Source organism: Dipteris shenzhenensis, chromosome 17 (genome assembly GCF_047967505.1).
Source record: "Dipteris shenzhenensis isolate YYH24624 ecotype China chromosome 17, Dip_SZ_1.0, whole genome shotgun sequence".
In the NCBI taxonomy this organism is placed as follows: domain Eukaryota; kingdom Viridiplantae; phylum Streptophyta; class Polypodiopsida; order Gleicheniales; family Dipteridaceae; genus Dipteris; species Dipteris shenzhenensis.
The window spans coordinates 11,099,182-11,123,861 of NC_141612.1; the positions used below are offsets into that span (position 1 = coordinate 11,099,182).

The 24,680-nt window shown below is 50.2% G+C and overlaps 1 protein-coding gene across 4 annotated transcripts in view; it reads left to right on the forward strand.

The window, feature by feature from the left end:
- The window catches only part of PRMT7 (protein arginine methyltransferase 7), a 67,725-nt gene that overhangs the window by 26,891 nt on the left and 16,154 nt on the right, over positions 1-24,680 (forward strand). For 3 of the 4 annotated variants that reach the window (XM_087388295.1, XM_087388298.1, XM_087388297.1), the window contains 6 exons: positions 19,560-19,721; positions 19,818-19,936; positions 20,005-20,102; positions 21,029-21,300; positions 21,439-21,675; positions 21,795-21,868. In XM_087388295.1, coding sequence (XP_087244421.1) covers positions 19,560-19,721; positions 19,818-19,936; positions 20,005-20,102; positions 21,029-21,300; positions 21,439-21,675; positions 21,795-21,868 — 962 coding nt within the window. The remainder of the gene's footprint in view (positions 1-19,559; positions 19,722-19,817; positions 19,937-20,004; positions 20,103-21,028; positions 21,301-21,438; positions 21,676-21,794; positions 21,869-24,680) is intronic. The other variant, XM_087388296.1, reaches the window with a different exon arrangement.

Consider the following 24,680-nt stretch of genomic DNA (forward strand, 5'->3'; position numbering starts at 1 on the left):
TAGGGAAATCACCAATATTTTGGCTTTTAGAGAACTGAAGCACTCTCACGTGACTTTCTCACCTTCTTTGAATTTGTTCTATGTGGATTCATGTATCTTTTAGGTTTATCTTGAGATTTCTTAATCATATCTTGGGCATGCTTCAACATTTGATGCACGTCCTGGAGAAAGTCTTTGGCCGCTTGTACCATCCCTTTTTAAGCCCTACAGATAGTGGAGCTCTATGATGAAATCCTCCATCAACATGAATAGGCATAGCCTATAGCCGAAGGACATTCGTGAGTGTAGTAGGAGGTGGCCAGCCAAATTAGAACCAAGGGAGAGTGTAAATGCGGCCCTCATGATGCATATGTTAGTTAATGACGACTCTCAAAATTTTACTCAGACAGGCAAGCATGTGCATTGGAAGAATGCCATGAGATAGGAAATGGATGCCATTGTCAAGAATGACACTTGGGAACTTGTAGACATTCCACTTGAAAACATGTGTTAGGCGCAAGCGGATGGATCCATTGATAAGTATAAGGCAAGGCTAGTTGCCAAAGGATACTCCTAGGAAGAGGTGGTAGACTTCATAGACACTTTTGCGACAGTTGCAAAATCTACTACAGTGAGAACAATGCTTTCCATGGCAGCATATTTCTCATGGCCTCGATGGTAGATGTATATTAAATTAGACTTTTTGGAATGGCCTCTCCCCCGCCCTCTACCCCTGCCTCCCTCCCCCGCTTCTCAGCCCCTCTCCCCCGCCCTCTACCCCCTCTACCCCCGCCCTCTTCCCCCGTCCTCTACCCCCGCTCCTCAGCCCTCCCTCTCCCGCTCTCTACCCCCGCCGTCCCCCTCCCTCGCCCCCTCAGCCCCCTACCCCTGCCTCCTCCCCTCGTCCCTGCAGCCCCCCTTCCCTCGCCCCCGCCCCCCCCGCCTACTCCCCCCGCCTCCCTCAATTCTTCTCCCACCCCTTTAGCTTGCCTCTTCTCTCCCCTCCTTCTTCATCCCCTATCCCTTCATCCTCATCCTCACCCTTCTTCCTCCCTTCATCCTCATCCTCATCCTCATCCTCAACTTCACCCTCATCTCGGACCCTCCTTTGCCTTCACCCTCTTCCTAAGCAACTTGTTAGTCGGACAGTGCTCAACAGTGTTCGAATCGTCCTTTCCACCCCTAATTGACGATGGCTTTGCCTTCAGCCAATCCTCGCCCGTTTCCACCGGCCGCGAAAACCATCACATTCTCAAAAGACGAGTTGCAGCAGCTAAAAAAAGATATAGAGCAGGAGAGCTCGACATTGCTCTTTGCTCGCATCCATGGGTCCACCCTTCCACATTACAGCTAGATGCTTGCCGCTTTACTTGGAGACCTCGTAGGGCACCTCATAGATGTTCGTCTGCTTGGTCGAGGTTTCTTTTAGGTTGTTTTTGATTCCCCGGATGCAGCAGGTACAGTGCTCCAGGCTAGTCCTTTGGCACTAAACTCCAGGAGGATCTTCTTGACACCTTTCTCGTTGGGCTTCAGGTGTACCATCGACGCTTATCTTCCATTGGAGCCGCTTTCAGGATGGTCACCGAGATTATCCCCCTTCCTGGGATGTCTTCTTCGACAGCAGAAGTAGTCAAATCGGTGGGGTACCATGTGTTAGGGTTGTTGTCACTGACCCTAACCTTACAGATGACCACATCATGCTCCAGTGTCCAGATGGCTCCTTCTTCAGGTAGAGAGTCGAGATCGCTGGGAGACAGGATCAGTGTAGGATTTGTAGAACCCCTAGGCACTTTGCGAGAGATTGCCCAGGGAAGAAAAAAAGGAAAAGGCCTAAAAGGTCCATGGGTGTTGCGTCTCCTAGCACCATCTCGGTTGGACCTACTTCACGTTCTACCTCACATCCTACCACTTCTCGCGCTGTTGGACCTTCCACCTCTCGCCCAGGTCGGCCGGCTACAGCCTCTCGTCTTGGACCTTTGACAACACGCACAGGACCTTCAGCACGTCCTGTTCGAGTCATCCCCTATTGGGTTCTAGTCAGAGTTGTTGAGCCAGCTCCACATCTGGAGGCTACTAATGGCGCCACGGACCCTCCCTTACAGGTAGGAGATATACTTGTTCTCGTTCCTTGTGATTATGAGGTTGCTCCTATCTCTTCAGATGTTTATGTGAAGAATCTTTCTCCTAGGGAGCAAGCCTTTGCTGAAGCTCGTGGTGTACTCAAGGCTAATGCTGCTATTTTGGCCGAGATCCATCAACAGTAGCAACCCCCCTTCCCTCTTGTTCCTACTTTTTCACCTCTTGACAGAGGCAAGGGGATTATTGATTCTACTCCTTCATCTGCATGGATCCTCCGCATAGCTATGCTAGGAGCATCATTCAAGAATTCTTTTGCAATTCTGGCAGACATGGCAGAGTTTGATTTAGAGGAGTTTGTACCCTCTACCCTTGGGGAGCACTTCATTCAGAGCACCATGGATAGAGCTTCCCCCTCTGCAGGTGTGGGAGTACTTTCCCCAGTTGACTTCTTGTTAGAAACATGGTGAAGAGAGAGAGAGAGGTTAGGGTGTGAGGAAATGATGCACAAATGAAGACATAATGAAAGGCTTTCATTCATTCATCAAAGTGTATCAAGAGAAGTGAAGTACAAAGTCTTATATAGGCTACTCACTCACACACTAGCACCTAGTGCATATGGGATAAGTCCCATGATTACATGTGGCACTCACACATGACTCACACATAGACTAGTGCTAGATCACCTAGCACTTCACACCAACACACTCTTTGGCTATGATATCTCCAACACCCCCCTTCAGAGCAAAGAGTGTGAGACCCAACACGCAAAGAGTAGACCGATCCCCCCTCCACTGCAATACTGCAAAGAGCAAGTCTAACTATCCAACACCTCCCGTGTGATAGTGACTTCTCAGTCAGCTTGCGGCCGGCAAGGGCAAACCATCACTCGTCATCCCCCCTTACTCTGAACTGGGTGGTCATACATCAACCAAAGTAAAACACAATACAATCATTTTTGGGGGACAATCCAGGGCATAGGACCTCTTATTGACTCCAAAGACATTCAGTTTAGAGGGACAACTCAAGGCTGAGAACCTTTATTTGACTCAACACAAACACACAGCATCACTGGTCATCATCTATCACCTCAAAGAGGGATAGATCATGTAATATAGCAGATAGAGCTTGCTCCTCAGGTCCAGTAGATGTGGCGTATATATTCTCGAGCTTGTCCAATGTCTCCTTGGTTGAAGTAGTGAGGTCAAGATGATGAAGTAGTTTGTTAGCCAACCTCACACCAATAAGCGCTAGTGCCTTGTCATTCTTCTCATCCCAAGCTGAGACTTGTGCGGATTGATCTTCACCACGAGGGTGAGGCTCCATGTGTGCAAATTGAGGGAACAAACTCGCAGCACCAGTTGAAGAATCAGCAAGTATGGTGGCTGCCAAAACGCAATAGCAGCCTCCACGTGTGCAAGTGGGCAGATATAGGTGGCTGTAGGTGCTCCAAATACAAGCCCTAGTCAAAACACAGCAAGAATATGCTCCGAAATGCAGAACTGAACCAGAAATGAAGCTCTTGTGGTCGTAGTAGATGTTTGAATTGCTGCAGCAGGTCCGAAAGCGGCTCACTAGGGCACCCGGAAGTGCAAAGGCTGGTCACCAATGTGCAAGGAGGCTCCGTAGCTAAGAAGTTCAGCTCCTGCGAGCCCTCTCCCTCCCTCCCGCAGCCTCTACCTCCCCTTGCTCACCCCCGCCTTGGCCGCCCTCACCCCCTCGCCTCTCCGCCCTCGACCCTCGCCGCCCTTCGCTTCACCCCCCCCACCGCCCGTCTCACCCCCTCGCTGCGCCCTCCGCCCCCCCCTGCCTCACCTCTCTCCCTCGCTACGCCCTCCCCCGCCCCTCGCTTCGCTCCCCACCCGCCCTCGCTCCCTCGCTACGCCCCTCCCCCTCGCCTCGTTCTCCACCCACCCCCCTTCGCCCCTCGCCCCCCTCGCTGCGCTCTCCCCCGCCCCCCCCTCGCCCCTCGCTCCCCACCCGCCCGCCCCTCCCGCCCTTCCGCCCCGCCCCCTTGCCCCTCCCGCCCTTCTGCCCCGCCATTCCGCCCCGCCCCCGCCATTCCGCCCCCCCCGCCATTCCGCCCCGCCCCCCCGCCCCTCCCGCCATTCCCCCCCGCCATTCCGCCCCCACCCCCGCTCTCCACCCCCGCCCCCTCCGCCTCCCGGCCTCCCGCCCTCGCTTCCAACGCCATCCCTCCCCCTCACCTTCGCCCCCCGCCTCCACTCCCGCCTCCGCCCTCCGCCTCCGCCCCTGCCTGCGCCTTTGCTTCCCCCACCCGACTCGCTTCGTCCCGTTTCGCCTCACCCTTCTTCATCACACCCAGGCTCCACCCCCCTCATCTATCCCCCCCCCCTTTTTTGGGTGGCAGCCTCTTCTTCATCGGAGGTCTCGCAGTTTGTCTTGGCGGTATGGCGGCTCCCTGCCCGGAACCGGAGGCCCAGTCGGACCCTCCCTCTCCAGATGCCTACCGCGTTATCTTGACAGAGCAACAATCGTCTCGGGTACAGGAGGTTGCCAATGACTTTGCCCTCACCTCTGTCTATGGCAGAGTCATTGGACATTCCCCCTCCAGATCAGCCATGAGGGACTGGCTCCAGTCCACTCTCATGCTAGAGGACAGCCACATTGAGGAGGTGGCCCTTATGGGAAGGGGCATCTTCTGGCTTAAACTCTCTACTGCGAAAGCGGCAAGCAACCTGATTGCTGGTTCCCTCACATCTGTGGATGGAAAGATCATTATGATAGTCCCTTGGTACTGTGGATTTAGTGCAGCGGATTTTGATGCTCGTTTCCGCATACCTCGCCACCTAGTGACGCTAGTTTTTCCAGGCCTTGCTGCTGAGCTACGGCCGATTGTTTGGGACCTGGGCTCCCACTTTGGCTGGGTTATGCATGACACTTTCGCCGACGCGGTTACTACGGCAGGAGCCCCTCGAGTCCGTGTGGCTGTGGCGGACCCTGCGTCTCTCCCTGCAGTGATTGAGATCGTGACAGATGCCGGCAGCATTACCCAGAGCATGGTAGTCACAGGACAGCCAGGCCAGTGCCTGAGGTGTCACGGCTTCGGGCACCTGGCTGCTATTTGTCCACGATTCTCCAGTTCCTCCCCGCCGCCCCCTCCCCCCCCCCTCCGCCCCCTCCCCCCCCCTCCGGGCAGCCACGTCAGGAGGAGCAGAGGCAGCCGGAGTCCGGTCCAGAGATAGCTGGCGGTTGGACTGAGGTCAGAAGGAAAAGAGGAAAGAATAAGAAGATTTTCGAAAAAGGCAAGGAGGCAGAGGTTACCCAACCTGCAGCAGTGCCTCAGAGACCTGACAGGCAGCCGCCCCAGGGTCCTGGGAGAGCTTCTTCTTCGACGGTAGCCCGCCCTCCACAGCCTCAGGTCCCCCTCTCTTCTGCTCCCCAGCCCCCTTCCACTCAGTCCCAGCCCCTTCCCCAGGCGCACCCCCCTCTTCCCGACCCGCAGCTTCAGCCTCTGCCTCCTCCTCTTCAGTCTCCTCCTCTTCCTTCTCCGCCCCAGTCCCAGGTGCAGCCCCATCCCCCCCCCCCGCCTCTCTTAGCTCTCCTGCAGTGTCAGCTGTACCGATGGTTCCTCAGCCGCGGGCAGCCCCCACTCCCCCTCCTCCACCCCCCCCGCTAGTCGCCTTCGTGGAGTCTGAGTTGCCTACCCCCCAGCCACCTCCCCCTTCCCCTCCACAGGCAGGTCACCCTGAATCTACACCACCACTGGAGCAGTCTTCCCTGTCTGTTAGCCCCTCAGTTGCAGACTCTGGTGGGCCTCAGCTTCAGGAGAGAGAGCTTCCTCGCGACTTCTACAGATCTGGCCCCTGGGACTACTTGGATGTGGTCGACCTTGGGACCTTTCCTGCTTGTCTCGACATCAGTATCTTCCTGCTCCGTAAAGGGGTGGATGGGAAGATCGCAGCCTTGGCCCCGAGGGATGGCCCTAGCTTTGCTTTCATATTCCTCAGCGACGGCACCGAGACTTGGACAGACGACTCGGTCTGGGAGGCTCTCAGAGAGCAGACGCACGCTCAGGTTTGCTCCTGGATAGGCCCGTCCGGTGGACAGCTTCTCGAGACTCAGTGGTCCGAGGGTGACGTACGCCTGCGGTGGCGTTGCGCTGCCAAACGCTTCAGATTGATTGTGATCCTCAGGCCCCTCTGTCGTGGTCCCTATCCCAGGATGTCAGAGCCTGGACCCCCCAGAAACTCCGAGCCTTCTACGGGATGACTACTTCAGAGATCTCGAGTTGGCTCGAGAAAGCATTTGTTCATGGTACTAAAGGCCTTACGCCTTTGCTAAAGGTGTTGAAGAACGGGCAGGACGATCCCGCCTCCCCCTCCAAACCCTCTCATAAGCGTCAGCGCCTCCATTCCGACATGTCAGCTTCTTCATCGACATCTGCCGCGAGCAGACAGTTGTTCGCAGCCTACCAGTCCTCACCATGAGCCTACACCTTGTCTCCTGGAATGTGAACGGGTTTCATTCTTCTGGCACCCGTGGTCCTAGGAAGCTCATCTTGAGACAGGAACTTTAGCCAGCAGTGATTGGTCGCTTGGATATACTTCTGCTCCAGGAGCACAAGCTTTCTGTGGCTCATTCCCGTAGCTGCGGGAAGATTCTCCCTGGACGCTCTCACACTTATTGGGAGCCCTCGATCGGCGCACAGGGGAGGAGTGGCGGTGTCTGTACTTCCGTGTGCGAGCAGTTAGCCCAGGGAGTTTTTGGTCATGGTACGTTGATTTCAGGCCGTGCCCTTTGGGTAGGCCTAGAGTTGGAGGGTTCCAAAATAGGGATCCTCAACATCTATGCTCCCACAGACCTCCAATGCAGAGCCACCTTCTGGAAGACACTTACAGGGATTCTCCCAGACATGGATTCCTGGATTGTTGGAGGTGACTTCAACAATCTGGAGACCTTGGAGGACCAGCAGGGCAGAGGACCAGAGTTTACAGGTATGGCTCAAGCAGAGCAGTCCGCTTGGGACTCCTTTATCTTCGCGACAGGAGGTAGGGACAGCTGGAGAGACCCGTCCTTCCGCCGTTGGCACGGGAGCTTGGACTTCTCGTGGGGCTTCCGCAGGGAAGGAGGCAGACTCGTGGAGAGACTGGATAGATTTTATGTCAGTGATTGGGCCATCAGCAGAAGCGGTCAGGCGGGTATAGTGCCAGGGACGACACTTTCCGACCACGCACTTGTGCTCTTATCATTAGATTCGGCAGCTCAGTCCCTCCCTCCCCGTTCGTGCCGGATCCCCGACTCCATCTTCTTGAGGGAGGACGTGCGCAGTAGTATCGGTAGCCTTTGGGACAGAGATTGGGGCGAGTGCGTGGATCTGGTTGATTCGGTGGCGCAGGCTTTGCAGAAGTCTAGCCAGATTTGCCAGCTCGCAGCCCTTCAGGTTCGACAGGAGTGGTGGGGCAGAGAGAGAGCTCTTCGTAGGGACCTCACTTCCATTCAGCGACTCCAGCAGGTAGCCTCGGGCTCGGAGGAGCTTCGGATCCAGGCCCTTCGAGCCAGAGCCCTTCTTGAGGAGACTCTCCAGCGCCGTTCAGAGTTTTCCTATCACGCCTCCCTCTCATTCTGGGCTCGGAAGGGCGATCGGATGTGCAGGGAGTTCTTCAGGACGCATGGCCAGAGAGCAGCAGGTGATCAGCTACGGAGTCTGAGGACAGCGGAGGGGCACATCGTTACTGATCCGGGTGAGGTCTTGGGGTTGGCTACCGATTTCTACAGGACCCTTTTCCAGCAGGAGCAGCTTGCCCCTCGCACTCGACGTTCCCGCGAGGAGGTGTGGAGGCATATTCCAGCCCTGGTTCAGCCCAGCATGCAGGCGACGTTGTTGGCACCGTTCACTACTGACGAGATGTTGGAGGCCTTGATGGGCATCGATGGGCAGAAATGCCCTGGCGAGGATGGGCTATCTCGCGCTTTCTTCACCTCCTCCTGGGATCAGATCCATCAGCCCCTCCTAGCAGCTCTTCAGAGGATTTTCAGCAGCGGATATATGCCAGAGAGCCTCTCCTCGGGACTGATTTGCCTCATCCCGAAGGGAGGAGATCGACAGGAGATCCGTCAGTGGCGCCCGATCACTCTCCTCTCCACTGCCTACAAAATCCTTGCCAAGATGATCAGCGCCAGAGTTCGGCCTCTACTTCCTGACCTCATTCATGACACTCAGACAGGCTTTGTCCAGGATCGCAGTATCCTGGATAATGTCTTCACTTTCTCAGAGGCGGCGGAGTGGGCTCAGCACAGCGGGTCACATTTAGCCATCCTACTTCTCGACTTTGAGAAGGCCTACGATCGAGTGGACTGGTCCTTCCTGGAGGGTACTCTGGAGCGACTAGGGTTCCCAGCAGGATGGATCGAGAGGAGATCCGTCAGTGGCGCCCGATCACTCTCCTCTCCACTGCCTACAAAATCCTTGCCAAGATGATCAGCGCCAGAGTTCGGCCTCTACTTCCTGACCTCATTCATGACACTCAGACAGGCTTTGTCCAGGATCGCAGTATCTTGGATAATGTCTTCACTTTCTCAGAGGCGGCGGAGTGGGCTCAGCACAGCGGGTCACATTTAGCCATCCTACTCGACTTTGAGAAGGCCTACGATCGAGTGGACTGGTCCTTCCTGGAGGATACTCTGGAGCGACTAGGGTTCCCAGCAGGATGGATACAGGGTATTTCAGCTTTATACAGGACGGCTTCCAGCAGGGTCATCATCGGCGGCAGGATGGGAGAGCGATTTCGTTTGGAGAGATCAGTGCGTCAGGGTTGCTCCCTTGCTCCTTACCTGTTTCTCTTCTTCGCCGAGGCCATGACATACTACCTTCGGGCGAGGTCGACCGGGATCCGGGGTGTTCGCCTTCCCATCAGGGAGGACACGGAGCTCCTGGATTCGGAGTATGCAGATGACACAGCACTGTATGTTCAGGATGATGAGATGATGCTGGAGAGGGTGAGGTTGGCCCTAGAGGTCTTCTGCTCGACAGCCGGTGCGAAAATCAACTGGAACAAATCAGTTGGTTTTCTCACAAATCCCGGGGCGTGCTCACAGTGGGGGAGGTTTTTGGGTTTCAGGTGGATCCCGCGGGGATAGACAGCTAGATATCTCGGCTTTCAGGTCGGCCTGGATATCACGCCAGCTCAGCAGTTTCTCCCGGTGCTAGATTCCATTCGACGGAAGCTGGCTTTCTGGAGCACTGCTAAGCTCTCTCTCGCAGGTCGTGCTCTTGTAGTCAACCAGGTTCTCCTAGCCACGGCATGGTATGTGGCTTCTTGTTGGTGTTTTTCGAGATCCAGCGTGGCACAGCTTAGGAGGTTGGTCCGGAACTTCCTGTGGTCTGGGGGGGACGGTCTCAGAGATACCAGAGCCAGGGTTGCCTGGCAGACAGTCATTCTTCCGCAGGCTAAGGGTGGCCTGGGGGTCATCGATCCTGAGCTTCAGAGTCAGGCCCTACTGGGCAAGTTAGTTATCCGCGGTTTGAACCCCGGGGGGCAAACATGGAAGATGTTACTTCAGCAGGGGGTCGGTTCTTGTGTCCCGCGCCGAGGTGGAGAGTGGCTACCGTCCCTCAGGTGGATCTTCACTTCTGCCCCGCTCACTCAACCCCGCTCCCCACTCGTTCGTAGCCTTCTCATGGTTTGGAGGCGGCTCCGCCTCAGTCTCATTCAGTCCCCTCCTAGCTGTCAGGAAGAGATCGATCGCCAGCCGCTCATCTGGAATGACCAGGTCAGAGATGCCGAGGGCCTTCAGCTGGGGGAGAGATCACACATCAGGTGGGACGGCTGGATGCGGGGGCCAGCCCGGTCCCTTCGAGTTTGGAGGGACACGTACAGACACTTGGATACCGCTGCTCTAGCAGTCGCAGCGGAGGTGCCCGTGGAGCTCAGGTGAGACGCACGGAGATAGACGGAGCGATTCCAGCCGGTTGGTTGGTCCCACCCGAGATTCAGACCCTCATGCCTGGTAATGACCGTTGGCTGGGACAGTTCACCCCCCGTGGCATCCCACTGGTGGTTGCAGGTCGGCTGGACGACACTTCGGTTTCCTTTTTCGCGGTTACGGGGGACGGCCGACTCAGGAGAGGATGTGCTCATCGACCCATTACTCCCATGGCAGAGGGTTCGGGTCGTAGGCCTCGTGGGGAAGGTTTGGCGGACCGATCCCAGTATAGTGCAGGATCAGCTGCAGTTATGGCGACTCTGGCTCTGGGAGGGGCGGGCCTTGTCAGAGCTTGATTGGGACCCAGGAGAGTGGAGATGGCCAGAGATTGTGACAGGTCAGGGGCCGACCTCTTTCTTCGCCTACAGCACGACATTGGGCAGGAGAGTTCTCGGGAGGATGCAGAGCCGCCCGCCCACCCAGCGGCCCAGTTGGTATGCTCAGGGTATCTCCAGGTTATTTTTGTAGGCCTTCTGGAAGGCCTTGTGGGAGAGCTGGCGACCGCGGAAGATCTCCTACTTCCTTTGGCTTCTCGCCCACAAAGGTCTTCCAGTGGGGAGCTGGTTGCGGCAGGTGGGTCACGATGGACGCTGCCAGATCTGTCATGAGGACGAGGAGTCACCAAAACACTGCCTGTGGAGCTGCACTCGCGCCCAGGAAGTGTGGAGGTGGACCTTCGGGATCCTTACTCGCGCAGCACCGGAGTTAGGTATGATCACTTGGGGTGCGTTCTGCTGGTGCAGCACCGCACCTGGCTTCCATCACTTGTTCGAGGCATATCCGCAGGACCCCATGTTCTTTATCACACAGGGGACGTGGGGGCCGCTCGAGAGCATTCCGCCGCACCTGGCAGAGGCTGACACAGGTTCTCAGGAGAGGCAGCCAGTCTGGGAGATTATTAGCAGCATCACAGGATGGCACATCTGGACCTTGCGCTGCGCGCAGATCCTCGGTGGCACCTGCCTTTCGACTGCCCAGGTCATGACTGACATCTGGAGTGAGATTATACACACCCTCAGAGGCCAGTGGGACCAGATACAGGGTGACTCCCGGGCTGGCCGGGAGAAGCGGAGACGTTTCCTCCGTGATTGGGACACACAGGGCCTCTTCTTCGAGCATACTTCGCAGGGCCTTCAGTGGCGCTATTCACCACCTCTCTGGCTGTTCACTCACACTCGCCTGATCCCTCCGTGAGAGAGAGCTTTACTTTTTTGTTTCCTTTTTGGGCTGCGTCCGATTTGTGAACGCAGTCCCGTCAGTTGCAAAGCTGACCTCATGTATCTTGTTTTCGAAGTCATATAATCAGCACTGTTTTTTCGGCAAAAAAAAAGGAGGCTCCGTAGAACAGTTCCAAATGCTGTAGCAGGACACTAGTCTGAATATCGGCTGTAGTAGATGTGCTGGAAGCCAAGAGACTGCTTGAAAATGCCCCCAAATGACTCAAAATGCTGCAGAGAATGCTGTCAGGTGGCTGACTACACAGCAGCAGTAATAATAGGCTGTTCTTGGCGTTGAAAACCTCCGAAACTGCTCTGTTGAAGGCGGCTATGCAACAGCAGCTCAGAAAACCTAAATTCGATGATGGAGAGCTCCACAACGGCCTTGGGAACCACACGTGCAGGCGCACCTTGCAGAAAGTGCCGACTAGCAAGCAAAGAGGGAGCCAAAGGAGATCTGGAGAGGATCTCCGTTCTTCTGTGAGACTTTTTCAGGGTTGAGGTGGCATTTTCAGCCTCCACCTTTTTGTTAGCTCTTTTTGAGCTGTTTTTTCTTTCGTGCATGTCATGATGTACTCCCGTATTTGAGCTTGCTCTTGCGGCTTTCATTCTTACTTAATGAAGTAATCTTTTTTTTAAAAAAAGAATGGCAATTTGGATTGAGGGGTACAGAAAGATAGATGCCTTCTTCAAAAGGTTTGACACGAAATAGGTCACTTCAGACCCCAATCTCTTTGTGCTACAAAATAATGACAGGTTCATACTTGTCATTCTCTATGTGGATAATCTTATCATTACAAGAAATGATCGTCTAGACACTAACAGAGCAGCTCATAACAGGACTATGTAAGAGTTTGAAAGATAGATTTGGGGCAGCTGAATTACTTCCTGGGCATAGAAGTATGGCAGCACACAAAATGGCATTTTGTAAGTTAAACAAAGTATGCTAAAGGCTTTCTGGAAAATTTTCACATGCAGGACAACAAATCGACTCCCACGGAAACAGGATTGAGATCGGACACTGATGTAGATGAGCCAGTGAAGTGTATATGGGTGTGGTGTGAATGGGGGCTGGATGATGGGGGCCGGGAGTGGAGAATGGTGAGGGGACACCAAGAGTGTGTGCGTGGCGAGACTGATTGAGGAGGGGAAAGGTGGCTGAGTGAGGGGTAAGGGTGACGAAAATGAGTGGAGGGGGGACATAGGGAGTTGGGCTAAGAGGAGCTTCGCTTGATCCAAACACTGACGATGATGATGATGATGCATAATATGGCGCTGCCCTTGACACTGTCACACCCAGGGATAGTGGTGCTGGCACCTCCAAAGATGGTGCAGAGGATATCGGTGATATGAAGGTGATCCCGAGGATGATTATGGTGATGTAGAGGCTGATGCAAAGGCTGATGTGGAGTTTGCCTTCTATGTGGCAGTGCTATCAACCTGTAGACCTTTTTGGTTGCTGTAATTATTCACATTCTCGATCGTGAGTTGTTTCTGTTGCTTCTCCTCCTCCTTGAGTTTCTCTTTCTCCTTTTCTCCTTTATCCCCTTTTGCCATTAGCTCTTTCTCCTACTTCTTTCTCTCCTTTTTGCTTGACAGAAAGAGATTTCCTGCTGAAATTTATGGAGGGGGGAAGGTGTATAGCCCTTCCTTTGACTGGAGATGATCCAATCACTTGGTGGACTAGAGAGGGCTCTCACAAACTGCCCAGCGGTCAAATGAAGGTCCATCAGTGAAAAACAGCAAGGGTGTCTTTTTCTTGGATTCGGAGCAGCTTGTTGAGGCAGGAGCTCCCACACACAATCGCACAGCTTCTTGGCAGTCCTGCTCCCGTCTGAGTCTTGGAGCTGATTTGTAGGTGCTAGAAGCATTGGAAAATCTTGAGCAGCTTGTCAGGACCCCTGGGGGTATGGCGCTTGTTTGTAGCCTCCAGCTCCAAGGGACAGGTTCTAGGTAAACCTAGGGCTCCTCTCAGCAATAACCCCACAGCCCAACAGGCCCAAGGGGGCCTAGACGGGGCAGGCGAGGCCCAAGTGGGGCAGCCAAAGCCTAAGCGACCCCCTAGGATGTGCCGTGACAGGCCTAGAAGTGCTGTGACAGCACCAATAGTGACATGACAGCAAGGAAAGGCTCCGGGGTGGGGGGCTTTGGGGGGGGGGAGAGAGAGAAAGAAAGATGTATTAATGTCTGCAGGAGGCCTCGTGGGCCTATGAGACAAAGTGCAAAACCAAAAGGTAACTCATACAAGCCACTAACGGCTCTTACACGGCTGATCCATTTTCCTGATCAGGTTTGTGTTGGGCTCTATCTGATTGAGATGCGACGACAAAGAGATACACTGATGCGACAGACCAGAGAGCGGCAAGGATTGATGCCACAGGTCACTGAGATCGACAGAGCAAAGACACTTGTTACATATGTCTATGCATCCGAGTCAGCTGCCGGGGAGGTTGAGGAAGAGGAGCTTGATGAGATAAGAGCATCATGGATTAGCAGTGGGAGTCTCCGCCATGATGCTACTAGACGAGAGACATGCACTCCACATGCGACACGGAGAGGGACCAGAGCACGCACGATCGAGGTCCAGTCTATTTCAGCCCTCCTTAGAGGTGACCGTCAGAAGCTCTGAGCACCTGATACTCTTCTGATATGTTGCTACTCTACTATTTTGTTAACTAGCTTAGCACTTAAGCTTTCAACAAGGGCCTTAGTGAGCCCTTTGCTTCTGGACCAAAGCCATGCCCCTCCTGAAAGAGGCAGTGATATTGCTCTCGGATCTCATAGTAGACTGGGTAGACACATAGAAAGTGCTCCTCTGTCTCGATCTCCTCCATCCGGCATAGTGTGCAGATCCTCTGGTCTGTGGGTATGCCTACAGCTCCCTGCCTCAATCAACTGATCGATGGCAATCCTCAACGCATGTGAGACTCTCCTATCCTCGAGGTACTGAGGTTTGATGACGAGACCATGGTCAGAGACCCTCAAGAATTGGTCATGGTAGAACTCGATCTTGGTGGGGAACTCCTCTCCCCCCCAAGCCCTCCTGTATGGAGCTGGAGGAGGTTCAACCGTATGATACGATTGATCTCATCTCGTGGGATCATCTTGGGTGGTGCATCCATGCTATATTGAAAAGGGGGGAAGTCTATCCATCTGAATGCCGTGACTACCAAAGCATGTGGATACCTGTGCGTACCATGCTGTATCAACACTGCTGTTTGCGAGTCGCCTGGAAGACTTCAATGCTAGGCTCGGTAATCTCCACTGGGGTAAGGTCCAGACTCTGTGGAGGAAAGTCGCTGTCTCAAAGATGGCATCAACCTGGAGAGGAGTCATGGCGAACTCTGCCTGTATAATTTGATGGGGGACTGAGGGCGTACTCCGAATCATCTTGGATCCCATAACCACCTATGGCCTCTCAAATCTCTTCCACTTTGTCGCTGAAATATCACTGTCCCAGAAAGGTGCTGCATACATGGCAGTCAGTCTCACCAGCGTGCCAAAAGTCCAACCCTTCGTCAGAGGGTCCTGGAAGTGTGCTTGGAAGCATCGCCTCTTTAGTCGGGCCAGAGCACCCTGTCCTCGTGTAAGTTGTGCCGTACCTGCATGGATCATCGTGAAACTTGGTCTGATGAACACTACCCCCAAATATGTGTAAGACTGCACTATCTCCACTAGCTCGTCTCGGTATGTGAAACTATGGCGACGGGACACTAGTCGCGAGGTGTTGAAGATCATAACATTGGTTTTCCCAAGGTTAACTGCCAAGTCTCTCTCTCTGCAAAACATCTGCAGAGCCTCTAGATATTTCTGCAATCCTTCTGCTGAGGATGATGTGAGGACTATGTCATCTGCGTATAGCAGTATTTGCACCATTAGGTCAGCCAAAAGTGAACCCTCTCCACCTAGCCGATCTACAAAGGAGGTGATCTCATCGATATAGAGTCCAAAAAGAGTCGGTGAGAGGGGGCAGCCTTGCTTCACTCCGATAGCGTGCTCAACCCAGTTTGATAGACCTCCTGGGACACATACCCTCCCTCTGACCGGACTCATATAAACTCATAACCCCCCAGATCATGATCTCTGGGAGCTACAGCTCCTGTAACCTCTTGATTTTAAGCGGGAACGTGGGATAGTATCAAATGCCTTACGAAAGTCTACGAAGCAAGTGTAGACTTTCTGGTGCTTTGATTCGCCTCCTCAATGATAGCCCTCAAGGTGAATATGTGGTCCAGGGTGGAATGTTGACTTCGGAAGTCTGCCTGCCTAAGAGCCCATTGCCCGTCACCCTCTATGTGGTTGCTGATCTCCCTCTCTAGTACTGACCCATATATCTTAGCTAGAGTGTGGCCAATCATAAGAGTGCGGTAGTTCCCAGTGTCCATGGGATCACCTGCCTTGTGTATCGGTACTATGGTGGTGGTGCTCCACGTAGGCGGGAAGCCATGGCATACGGCATGGTTGAACAGAACAATTGTGCTAGAACCGGGGTCAAGACCTCCTATCCATGTGCAAAGTGCTTAGTGCATAGTCCCTCATGGTCTGGTGATCTACGGTTATGAAGTCGGAGAAGGGCAGCACGTACATTCTATGCAGTAAACAGGTGACACGTGGTGGGTTTGGGCATAGAGGACATATCAGGTGGTGCCTACCCTAGGACATCATAGAGAGAGGATGCATATGTGTGTCAAACTACTGGATATGTGATGGGGATGGGCAGTTTCCTCTTCGACAGGAGTCCCCAGCTTGTAGTGGGATCTCCTTCGCGAAAGGATTCGATCACCTCATCCATCTTGTGTATAAGGAAAGCCCGCTTCTTATGCTGTGTCACTCGGCATGAGATCCGCTGTGCCTTTGGCAAAGTCAAATGTCCCAGTGCTCGCTCACGTGTGAGGTGGGCTCTCATCTCTCTACACTCGTCGTCAAACTAGGGGTTTTGGGGCATCTTCCTGTCTGGGACACGTGCAGATCGAGTCGTGGGAAAGGATCTGGTGGCAATCCTGTATCACTGAGACAAGGGTATCTGAGGTATGGACGAGGTCCATATCATCTCCAAGGAAATTTCGAGGCCAGGTGGCTCACGTACACCGGGTCAAGAGCGCCATCAAAATGGATCTGAACGCGAGTGGGTGGCGGGAGGCTTATCCTCATGACTGGCATGGCGGTCGAGATACGGAAAGCAAGGTATGAGTGGTCGGCACTGAGTGGAGGGGGAGGTACAATAAAATTGCGTATCCGTGAGACGAAGGCTAGTGGGCCCAATAGGTAGTCCACTGTGCTTCTCCCCCTACCATGTAGGAAACAATGAGCCCACCAGATGATGGCCATCTCCGGAGACCAATATATATGATCCAGTCGTGGATAGCCCCCAACTCGAGTAGATGCCTCCCGTAAGTTGTCACTGGTGCATCTGCATTTGTCCACTGCCTCACAATCTCCAACTCTGCTACATCCATCTCCGGTACTATGAGGGAATCATCATTGTCATGACAAGAGAAATCACTAATCTGTGATTAGTAGACTTTAAAACATTATTATATATTATACACCAATGGTGTAACATCTATATGTATTTATGATGGACATTGACCGATTTGTTATGGCGGTGGATCATCTTGATAGATAGGACTAGTCGAGCTGAAGCCACTACTTCAAACAAAATCGAATTTGGACATGTGACACTTATTTTATTAATAAAAATGTGCACACACGTGTCTAGGTCCTAGGGACAATAGGAAGGGAAGGGTGCATTAAGGTGCATTGAATGGTAGATGCATGGGTCATAGGCTAAGGGTAGGTGTAAATGGGAAGATGGAACTTGAGTGATCTCAAGGGACATTAATGAAAGGGTATCACCCTTTCTCACGTAGCATTCTTCATTCACCTTGCATTCATCTGCCATCTCACACACACCTTGCATGTAGGGCGAAATAGAAACAAGTACTCTCATGAGGGCACTCTTCCCCATTGGAGGGCCAATCGGCATTCAAATTTTGCATGCATTGCACACATTTGCATTCTTGAGAAGGCTGGTTCTTCACATTTGGTATCAGAGCATCGACGATCCGCCACTGGGACAGCAAGAGAGTGCGCTATTGAGTATGATAACCCACGTATAGAATTACCTTCATCTCTCCTTCAAGAATCTCTTGATAGGGAGTTTTCGTTTAGAAATGAAGGGAGAAACGAGTCCATCTAAGAGCAAGGCGTTGAGTTTATGCCTTTAACTCAAAATCCCGTACACATGAATTATAATCCAAGTGCGAGAGGGAGAGAGGAGTCCCCCGTTGATAAGCTGGTTTCTCAGCTTAGCCATATGATTGAATAGTCCATTATGACAAAATTAGGGACTAAGAGAGTGCTGAATTTGGGGGATGAAGATTTAAGTACCTCCTTAAAGAGAGCTAAATTCCAACCCCAAGAGAGAATAGAATTCCCAAAGTATGATAGAGCAAGAGAGGCGGATAAAATCCTCAATTGGATTCACCATTTTGAGCTATATTTTGCCCATCAAGATAAGATCAATCACGAGAAACTTGCTCTTGCCACACTGCATCTACAGAAGGATGCTTTGATGTGGTGGTCCTTATCACAAACGAGAAAAGAGCCTATTCTTCAATGGTCCAAATTTGTAGAGCAGCTTAAGGCCACTTTCATGCCTCCGAGACATGAAGAGAATTGACCTTCCGCTGGGAAAGGTTTAGGCAATTCGATAACGAGAGTAACGCTGATTTTACAGCTAGGTTCTGGAAACTCTCTTTAGAGTTTCCTGAGAAGAGCAAGGATGATAGAAGGAAGAAGTACTTAGCAGCCCTAACCCCGAAAGTGAGGTATGAGGTAGAAATGTTCAACCCAACCACCTTGAAAGACCTCACTAAATTGGCTGAGATTGCTGAGAGGAAATGGAATCCTTATAAACCCTTCAACAAAGGAAAGGAGAAAGCTATTGTACAAAATGTTAACAGCCAATCACGTCTTGGATGGATACCATTTCCTTCCATGACTGACGATGAGAAGAAAAAGCTAATTAAGGAGGGTAAATGTTTCAGATGTAAGAAACATAAGCCATGACATCCATGGCATAGATGTCCTACTCTATTAGCCAAAATTGCCAAAACCAATTGTGTAAAAGGAGGAGAGAGAGAGAGAGAGAGAGAGAGAGAGAGAGAGAGAGAGAGAGAGTTTATTAAAGTCTATGAAAGACTGGTGGGTCTATGAGATTGATAAAAACCTGATACAAACAAGCAGAAGGGTGGAGCTACTAAGCGGGCATCATCATCCATGCTGAATGCTTAAGTCTTAAAAATACATAGTCATATAGCCTCAGTGGTGTCATCAACATCATCCTCATAAGTACAATGTGACCTCATGATGGTGTATGTGTCAAGGGGGGCTCGAGGGAAGGGCGAGATCGTGATGGGGCTATGGCGGCTGTCTGTCGGTGCAGTTCATCTCAGTCTCTTGGCGATGTCCCTGCTCCTGACCAAAGCTACTGTAACTCCTGTGGGCCGTGCTCCAGGTCTGAACAAGGAGGGGATGCCGCCAAGTGTAATCTGCATGTCCGTCCGTTGTCGAGTGTGGCGTGTCTCGGACTCTGGGTGTATGCTGCATCTCCCGGTACAGTGATCCCAAATTACTTTACTCTTTGGTTGGTATTCTTGGGAGATTGTCTTTGACATCCCATCGGGTGTGCTCATTGCAGTAGGTGATTGGAGGTGATCTGGTAGATGATAGAGAGACTTCATGTTAGCAACCATTGAAATTCAAGGAGCTGGAGCATGTTTTTTCGGTTGATGGTACATGTATAACATGACAGCACATTATGCCCCTACTTGTTGGATGTTTTAAAATAGCACTTGAAACTTGTCCATGTTGGTTTATTATATGTTATGTGTAGGGGATTTCACCGTTCCTGATGGCGTGGACGGTTTGGGACCAGTTTTCATTTTCCCTTCTTTTATTTGTTGAGATATAATAAACTTTATATGTTATTTTCTGAAAATACAGGAAATGCATAGCCAACCATGCATATGTACGTCAGCCCCCTCAAGAACACCATCTTTCTCCTCATTGGCTACACATCTTTTTTGCAATTATAAGTGTTAGACCATCTCAATTGAGATATCAACACACTAATTGCCTGCATAGAAGAAAGCATGATAAAATTCTCTGTTTTTGTGATGAGATTTAATTATATATTTCATGATGATTAAATTTGGTATTTGCAGGCTGAAATGCATTTTGTACATCTGCAGCATAAAAAAACCTTGTGGAGTTTTCTCATTTATAATTTTTCTGACTGAATTTTCTTTTCTTGATTGCAAAATGCTTCATTTGCAGCTAGTTGAATGCGAATATTTTTGGAGATTGCATGACCTCAGTGGAGTTGAAGCTCTAATATCAGATGGCTTGGTTCTTGCTCCTCCAAATTGCAAGGAGCCTATTTCAAGGGCATCACAATATGCAATGCATGTTGATGCTCTTAAGAATAAGTTGCAACTGGTATGCATGCACTCTTCTGAGTGGTCAATCTCTTGTTGAACAAAAAGTGCACGCCTTGTGTTGGATATTTGGGTGAATGATTCATTATGTCTCCAGGTATCAGAGCCATTCGAAGTTTTTACCTTCGACTTCTGCAAGAGGTTGGATAGTTATCAGGAATTGGAAGTTACTGCCAAGGCAACAAGAACGGGTGTGGTTCATGCAATTATATCATGGTACACATTTTCTTGTGTATTTATGGGGGCCCCTTTGCATTCAAGTATCTTATTATGCTCTCTTTTAGGTTTAAGGTAATTATTGACTTCTTCAGGTGGGTTTTACAACTTGATGAAGAGGGGCTGGTCTTTTATTCAACGGCCCCTAAATGGATCAATCGCACTGGTAAGTTCTGTAGCCGTTTAGTTTGGGTAACTGTGCAGTCTATGCTTCCTGATGAATAGCTCTTTGGATAGCTAATGTGCTATTAATGGGAAATCGATGTGATACTTTCTTTACTCTTATAATTATGTGTGTCAATAAATGAATTGTATCGCAGAAGTTCATTGTGCGAACGCTATGGGTGGAACCTATGTGATACTTTCTTTTCTCTTATAACTATATGTGTCAATAGATGAATTGTATCGCAGAAGTTCATTGTGCGAATGCTATGGGTGAAACCTAGCTGCCAGATTTAAAAGAGAGAGCCACTAAGATCAGTAGGCCATGTTTTGCTATGCCATTTGCTTCATGGATCAACACATCACTGCAGTCTATGTGGGCTGATATCTACATATGTTGGAGAGACCTAGGAACCTTCAAGATTAAAGAAAATCTTGCTTGTTTTTCAAGGATTATGCTTTTTCTTTTCTAAAAAGGACATGGGCTGGGACTCACCGAAAGTCTTGAAGAGCTTATTCCTTCTAGTGACATAACCACAGTGAGTCAGCCGATTTGCCAAACACTATGCACATATTGCACTCAAATAATTATGTAAATGCACTAATGAAACAACGAGTCCTCCATCATATAGAGGATAAGTGATACAGAGAATTTCTCAAAGTTAACCCTATGTGGTGTGGCTTTACAGTCTCTTTGAAGTTTTCACACGGAAAATATTATGGCAATTGGTCAAGCATCATAATGTACATAATATTTTGTGGAAAAATGGTTTTTAAGAAGAGGTTTCAACCTTGAGGCTTAAAGTTCTATACCTGCATCAGCATTGCACAGAAATTATAGCTCAAATGTATCTATGAATTATGAACAATGAAATCTCCTGCATGCAATGTTTTATCGGTTTCATGAGAGTTCCTTTTTTGGGCAATCAGGTGGTTCTTGGCGTGATCATTGGAAACAATGTGTGTGGTTTCTTCCTGGTCAAGGCTTACATGTTGTAAAAGACGAGAACGTAATTTTGAGGGCTACGCATGATGAAGTAAGCTTCAAGTATGATGTTGATCCTAAACAAACCTCAAGTGTTTCTTCTTTGGGTAATTCAAACTACCATGCAAACTGTGGATTGCCCATGAAACCAGACAGGATTGGATTGCTTGGATCTTACCAATGGAGGTCAACTATTACAGATGCCATTAGAAAAGTGGTTGGTTCCAGCTTTACTTTTCATTCCCAGGAAAGCAAGTAGTAATAGACCACGCCCATTCTCCTAAGGTTTTACTTTCCTTGAAGTAATATGCTCAAGGTGCTTTCAAGGGTTTTGACATTGCATGTTTTATTTCAGCTATATGGCAAGCCATCCCCTCTGTGCCTTGTAGTGGATGATAGTGTGCCTGTCACTTTGGCAGCTGCAACAGCGTCTAGAACCTCCTCGATTATCTCCCTTTTGCCAGGTCTTCGGTTGGATGGTTCAGAATTTTTAGAAAGAATATTTGAGGCAAACGGTTTGGCTGCAAACCAGGTGAAAGTTGTGGGAAAGAAAGCAAAAAGCCTGAGTGTCAAAGAACTGGATGGGAGAAAGGTACATAAGATATTAGTGGCAGCGTTCCAAGTATTCTAACAAACATTTAAGGTGGGAAGAAAAGGAATTAGAGAAGCAGTTCTCCATCTAATGGTTGCATACCTGCCTCACAATAACAGGTGGATGTTTTACTAGCAGAGCCATACTATCAGGCGTATGAGAACATGCTTCCATGGAAGAATTTGCGCTTTTGGTAATTGTCACATCATCATTTGAAAATATTGCCGTCTCATTGAACTACAAATTAGGATGATCTTTTTGTAGGGAAATTACTTGCAAAAAATGGTCGAGTCATTGATATAGTAGCAGTATCCACACTTATTTGATGTTTGACGGAGAGCATTATTTCATTGTGACTTCCAGGCATTGTAAAACGATGTAAAACAAGGAGAAACTTTGAGTAGAGAAGAAAGATTCCTAACTTCAACTGGTCATGTTTTTGCTAGTAAAGCCTTGTAAAAAGGTTTACAACTTAAGGTTTATCTTTGATAGATATTGCCATTTGTGATGAAGCTTGAATTTTGGGATAAGCTCTTGTCAAATCCCTTGCTTACTTGATGACTTTGGAGTGGAGGACGCTATACTTTACATGATTAGAGTGGTCAGATTCAATGATGGAAGATGGTGGATAGACCCTCTCCCTTTGCTCGTCATGGGTCATCCAGCTTTATGATAGATGCTCCCTTCAGCATCTTCCATGGGACCAAATAGAGTGCGAATGGGTGATGCAAGTGCTCCCTACAATTCCCTTTCTTCAACTACACAGCAGGAATTGCAAATGAGACCAGCTCTAGAGTTTACAGCCCCACTTGGAGAGCACAATGGGAGTCCTTTGGTGTCACTTTGCTCCTACAAACCGGCTTTTGGAGACGACTTCAGAGTTCTTACTGGAAGAGGCAGATTTTCATGTTCTTTTGGCTCTTCTAGCATGGTGGACTCCCGGTTAACACGTGCAGACAGACATTGGAGTAGATCCAAGGTTCTCGAGATGCCTTCAGCCTTGAAGTTCGTTCAACATTGTCTTTTGGGGATGTAGAGAGGCCAAGAGGATCTGCAGGGCTAGCCTCCGTCATGGCCCTTCGCCTCCGGAGTGCTGATAGAAACTTAGTACAAAGACTGGATGCCCAAGTATGTGTGGGTTTGTGGATTGTATCTGTGAGAGCATATGTTTCTACTATGTTCTACACCCACTGTTGGGCACTGATGACGTTAGTGGGGATGTCATAGTAGCTAGTCTGTGCTATATGTGATGGACTTTATGGTTATCAACCTTATGAATGGCTATCATGAGATTGAAAATGCACTATGTTGTGTTTTTAGAGGATGAGTTTGGGCATGTCCCTGGATTCATCTACATATATGCAGAGAGGCCCAGAGGATTTGGCAGGGCATTGCACCTTTGATGACGAGAGGCATCCTTTGGATTTGTAGCTTGGCTCACACTACCCGAGCCATAGGTCCTCTATTATGGAGCAAATTTAGATTTCAGATAGGGGTTTTCTCATATCAAGGGGACCCCCTATAGCTTATTAGGGTACATGTAGGGCCCACCTTCTTGTGTAGACACCAAGAGCCTCCCATAGCCTCGGCTTGGGAGGTCATTACTAGGCTCATTGCATTCCAGTTTGGGGATCCAAAAGCATAGAGGCCTTGGATGGGACCAGACCTTTACCTTCCAGTCACTTGCAGTGATTTGGCAAGGCATCATAGATACACTCATGACCACTTGGAGCAAAGTCTAGGGTTCCTCGCATGCCGCAACGGCCAAGAGAGCAGCCTTAATGAGACAGTGGGTTTATGATTTATTCTTTACACTCATAGTCACGTGGCCTTCATGGCACTTCCATCATTTGGATTGGTTACACCAGCCACCGTCATGTTTACTTGATGTATTTAAGGGTTTCACAACATTTTATCTCGATTCCATGTATTCTGGTCCTACTACTTTCAAGAACGAAAGTTTATAAAGCTTCAAAAGACCAAAGGGTCTATGAGACTGAAAGAACCAAATACAATGAGAAAAACCCGGAGGGTCCTCGGGCCACTAGTCGAGCATCCACGCCCAAGATGAAAACTAATATCTAAGAACCACCCCCGATGGAAAAAAAGATAGATATACACCATGATGTCACTTGAGGGTCCAATATATGTGTCGTCTCCTTGAAGACTACTGTGTCCATGCTATCTAACTGAAAAAAAAATGTAATCACGGACTGGTTGGAGTTCGACTGGGTCTCATCGTCTCGTCTGTATATCTTGCATCTGATCTCTGTGTTGTATAGACTCATGAAGAAAGATTGCTACCCATCTTTGACTGCTACCTGTCTTTGATCCGGATGGACCAGGAGGCTGGAGAGAGGACCGTATCTATCTTTAGCAGATAATCACTCCATCCTCTAATACCCTGAAAGAGTAGTCGTGGAACTAGATCTTGGTAGGAAACTCGTGGTTTCCCCCCAGTCTGTGACTAATGTAGCTAAGTAGATTCAACGATATGATACGGTTGATCTCATCTCGTGGGAGAAGGGGGCATGCGGCTCCAAGTTGTACTGTGAGGGAGGGAGTCGGTATCCTGATTGACAAACCATCTGGATATGATTGCGTACCAAGCCGTGCTAGCCCCTCTCTCGGCTAGTCGTCTAGATGACTCTATTGCCAACTTTTAAAGTCTTCAACTAGGCAAAGCCCAAACCCTATGAAGATATGCCAGTGTCTAAAAGAGGCATCAATCTGGAGTGTAGTCATGGCGAACTATGCCTATACTATCTGATAATGAAACAAGGGCTTACTCCGAATTATCTAGGAGCCTGTAATCGCCTGTAGCTTCTCAAATCTTTGCCCATCGGAGGCCGAGGGATCACTCCCCCAGAGGGTGCTGCATACATGGCTGTCGACCTCACTATTGTATCGAATAGCCATCCCTTCATCGGGGGGGTCTTGGAAGTGTGCTTGAAAGCACTGTGACTCTAGCCAGACCAGAGCTCCTTGCTCTTGTGTAAGCCGTG